The 4,201-nt window shown below is 42.3% G+C and overlaps 1 protein-coding gene across 1 annotated transcript in view; it reads left to right on the forward strand.

Annotated features, from left to right (window-relative positions):
- PIK3C2A (phosphatidylinositol-4-phosphate 3-kinase catalytic subunit type 2 alpha) overlaps positions 1-4,195 on the forward strand; it is a 94,248-nt gene extending 90,053 nt beyond the window's left edge. Inside the window, 5 exon segments of the mRNA XM_025205637.1 lie at positions 1-12; positions 108-189; positions 1,589-1,698; positions 1,961-2,086; positions 2,801-4,195. The exon segment at positions 1-12 is cut by the window's left edge and continues 12 nt beyond it. Coding sequence (XP_025061422.1) covers positions 1-12; positions 108-189; positions 1,589-1,698; positions 1,961-2,086; positions 2,801-2,983 — 513 coding nt within the window. The 3' untranslated portion in view covers positions 2,984-4,195.
- Positions 4,196-4,201: the final 6 nt, after the last annotated feature.

A 4,201-nucleotide genomic window follows, 5' to 3' on the forward strand; every position in this document is an offset into this window, starting at 1 on the left:
GAGGTGGCTGAGGTGAATATTCAAAGATTTTCAATAAATTTAACATTCAACTTTGATATTTTAGTACATTTTAAACTAATGTGTAACCTTTTTTTTTCCAAATTCAGTGTGATCTTGTTTATACTTTCTTCCACCCTTTACTTCGTGATGATAAAGCTGAAGGAATAGATGGAATAGCCAAGCATGCAGGTAGATATATAGCTTTTTTGTGTAAGGTGGTAAATTGGGTGACTGCAATCTATAATGTAAAGGACTTCAGTACTGGCTAGTGTAAAATTATTTTCAACCAATTCTAGTTTGATAACTTCCACTTCAGAAAATGTTCACTTGTCATACCAAGTCCCCTGTTTTTACTTCTGAAAATATCATAAAGTGTAAATCCTGTACTGTGTGGATTCAGTGAGATATAAATAAACTTTGTGCAATGTGTTTTCTTGCTTAGTCAGTGCTTTACATTTATCAAAGAAATTTAATCGAAGCTTTCACACTCAGCCTCCAAGCCAGGGGTCAGCAATCTTTTTGGCTGGAATGCCAAACACCCAAAACTAGACCCACGCCTTAAATTGATGTGCCAGAGGCAGGGGAGCCACAAGGGGCCTGATCCTCGCTGCTGGCAGCAGTTGCATGGGCGTCACCAGGCAGATAGTGGACGAGGGGCTGAGGTTGCGCTGCCCCAGCCCCAAGTTGCACGCACACTTGCTGCTACCACGCAGCCAGTGCCAGGGCTCCAGACCCCAGTACAGCTGTTTGCAGCCTGCCTGCTGCAGCTTCCCAAAGCCTAGGCCACCCGTGGCAGGCAGCCAGCCAGCCAGGAGACTGCAAACAGCTGCACCAGGCTCCATGGTGGTGACAGCTGCAAGTGTACCTTGGGGCACATGGCCACAAAGAGGCCTGGGGTAGTACAACCACAGCTCCTCCCCCACCATCCACCCTGATGTGCACGTACAGCTGTTTGCAGCCTCCTTGCTGCCTGTGACAGCTGAGCCGGGTTCTAGGCAGCTGCAGCAGGCAGCCAGGAGGCTGCAAACAGCTACACCAGGGTCTGGAGGCCTGGCAGTGGTGGCTAACTGCACACCTTAGGATGGATGGCTGGGGAGGAGCTGGGGTTGCACTGCCCCAAGCACCTTCCCAGCCATGTGTGCCAAGACATGCATGCAGCTGCTACCACCGCAGAGCCTGGTGCAGCTGTTTGCAGCCTCTTGGCTCCCTGCCACAGAGCCCAGGCTGCTGGCAGCAGGGCCTGCAGTCTCCTGGCCACCTGCTGTGAGCAGCCATGGCTCCATGGCCAGCAGCAGCTGCCCCAAGTTTGGGCTGGCTGTGGGGTGCTGAGCAAAATGGCCTTGTGTGCCATGCTCTGGCATGCGTGCTGGGGGTTGCTGACCCATGCTTTAAGCTGATTCCATGCCTTGTCACCATTTGGGTGGGAGGGTAGGTGTTGTGGTATTCCTGGTACACTGAGACTATCAAAAATAAAACCAGAAATAATTTAACACTGTCCATTTTCAATAATTTGTTAGCACAGTATTACTCCTGGTAAAATACACACTGTAAATATTATAGACAGAAATATAAATGTACATCTTTTTAGATGAATGTCCATCAAGTCCTACCTCAGGCAGAGTGGGAGGAGAAGTAAAGTTGTCCATCTCGTATAGAAACGGCACTCTGTTTATCATGGTGATGCACATTAAAGACCTGGTGAGTATAATAAGCAACCTTGTAGCCAAAAGTCAGGCATCTAATGTTTGTGTTACCACTTACAAAAAGTTGGTTTAAGTGTGTTAGGACACTCCTTTGCAAATATTTTTCCCAAGACTAATCTGTTTTTAGTTAACTCTCCAATGAGTTCATGATTAATCTGAGTTAAGCATGAGTTTTATCATGTATTGCCTTAGAAGGTAAAACAATTAAATAGATGTAGTAAAACAAAACCTCACTCATTGGTATGCTTTATTTGCAGGTCACAGAAGATGGTGCAGATCCGAATCCCTATGTTAAAACATACTTGCTTCCAGATACACACAAAACATCTAAACGCAAAACCAAAATCTCACGGAAAACAAGGAACCCAACGTTCAATGAAATGGTAAAATAATCTGTCCCCCCCCAGTAAAGATCCCTTAACATTCTTTTGTGGTCATCAGCATGTATTTACAGCTTTATTTTAAAACCTAGTAAAGGATTCCTGTCTCAAATACATATCTGTAAATATATATAAGAGAAGGGACTAGCCTCTGAAAGCTTTTTATCTTAAAAATATACTCACCTGTTTTTCTGAATTAAATCCCACCCCTTTCCATTTAAACATGCAATCAAAAAAATCTTAATAGCATAATCACATTAAAGCAGTCATTTTAAGTGAAGTCACACAGGTTTCTCTAGGCCAAGGTCAAATCTCTGGAAACAGGGGGAGGGGAAGGAAGGAAGAACCTTGAATTTAAATGTTGCTTGGCACATTAAACTGAAGTCCACGAACTGCCTGGGCTGTAATCCACATCACTTTATTCATTGTAGATGCTCAGAACTTCTGGGGGCAAGAGTCAGGTTTAACAGCTTTTGCATTGATATAGATAGCATCCTCCACTCAAACTATTGAAGGCACCTAAGTTTATACAACACGATTGCAGCAGACACTAAAGGGTAAAGTGAGGCTCAGTTTCACCAGAGGTGCACTGCAAACTGTGGAAGCCAAATTAATGTCCCACCTATCAATCCCCTGGCCCCTGCCAGCAGTTGACTTGACTTCTAGAGAATCAGCGAACTTAGCTTTCAGCTGCTGCTGTTTTTGTTCTTTGTGCAGCTCGTGTACAATGGATACAGCATAGAGACACTAAGGCAGAGGGTGCTTCAGCTAAGTGTGCTCAGTGCAGAATCGCTGCGTGAGAATTTCTTTCTGGGTGGAGTTACTCTGTCCCTGAAGGATTTCAACTTGAGCAAGGAGACTGTTAAATGGTATCGACTGACTGCCGTGCCGTATCTGTGAACTCCAATTTCTGCACCTGAATAAGAACAGAATTGAAACAATTGTACTCATCTGTATTTTGTGCATTTTTCCTACTTGAAAATAACTTGCACATTTTAAATAAGAGACTACATTTCAACAAGTATGTTGGACCAACCTTCACAAAGCTTCAGTTACAGGATTTCTAGAGTGCATCGCTGTTTTATGGTTAAGTGACAATATCAGCATTAATGTAAATGAATTTCTTAATTTTTGCGGGTAAACAAAGGTTTTAAACCATTCACGGAATAGACAGATTAATACTTTGACTTTGCTGTATCAATTCAACCACATTTAATCACTTGACCTGTGGATATAGTAGGGTTTTTCTTTTCACTTCTTTTTGTTACCTGTGTTGCTTCATACCTGAGATGATGCCATGGAGCGCTGAAGAAAAGATGGGTTGTTTTAGGAGCACATGCCCACTATTCAGCAGTCATTGCAGCAGCAGAAACCAGTACAATGTCAGAGGTTGCACAGACAGTCAGAAATGAAGCTTGGATGGAACAGCTGGAACTATTCTTCAGTCTTGCATTTAATCCCAAGAGTCATGCTTTTCTAAGAGACATCAGCATGAGTGCCAATAACAGAAGTTGTAAATAATGGTGCCTTATCTTGTAATTCAAATCCTTCTTTTGTACCTCATTTCTGATATTTAAAAACTTATGCCTATTAACTAAGGGTAATTAACTCCTCCCACTGAAAAAGGGCAAATATTCTCAGATGACGAATTGCAGCTCCTACTGCATTTTTCCTTCAGAAAATTCAGTCTCCAGATATTTTTAGGTTACACTAACCATGATTAAGATGGCCCATCTATATAAGTGGAATGTTTGTGTCCTAATGGTTAATGATTTGTGAACACTAGATAAAGAGTTTGAATGCAGTGCCATGTAAAATGAGCATGAGGTTTTCCAACATTTTAAAACAAGTTTTAAATTCCCAGGATCTAGGTAGTGCAATCAGTGAGTGCCAGTCCTGGGTTCAGATTCTAGGTCCAAAATGAGAGTTGTGCACATCTTGTTTATTGCCCTGCAACTCCATATAATTGATACTCTCTCCTTGAGTGACATGGCTGAAATAGATAAGTTTCAAATCAAGAATGAGTTACATTAGCAGTGTTATGGAGGAGCTTGTGGTAAATGTGATTTTTACTATTATTGTTTGTTCCTTTCCAAAGAGCATGATAAATGTTATTTC

This window comes from Alligator sinensis, unplaced genomic scaffold (assembly GCF_000455745.1).
Source record: "Alligator sinensis unplaced genomic scaffold, ASM45574v1 scaffold447_1, whole genome shotgun sequence".
Classification (NCBI taxonomy): Eukaryota; Metazoa; Chordata; order Crocodylia; family Alligatoridae; genus Alligator; species Alligator sinensis.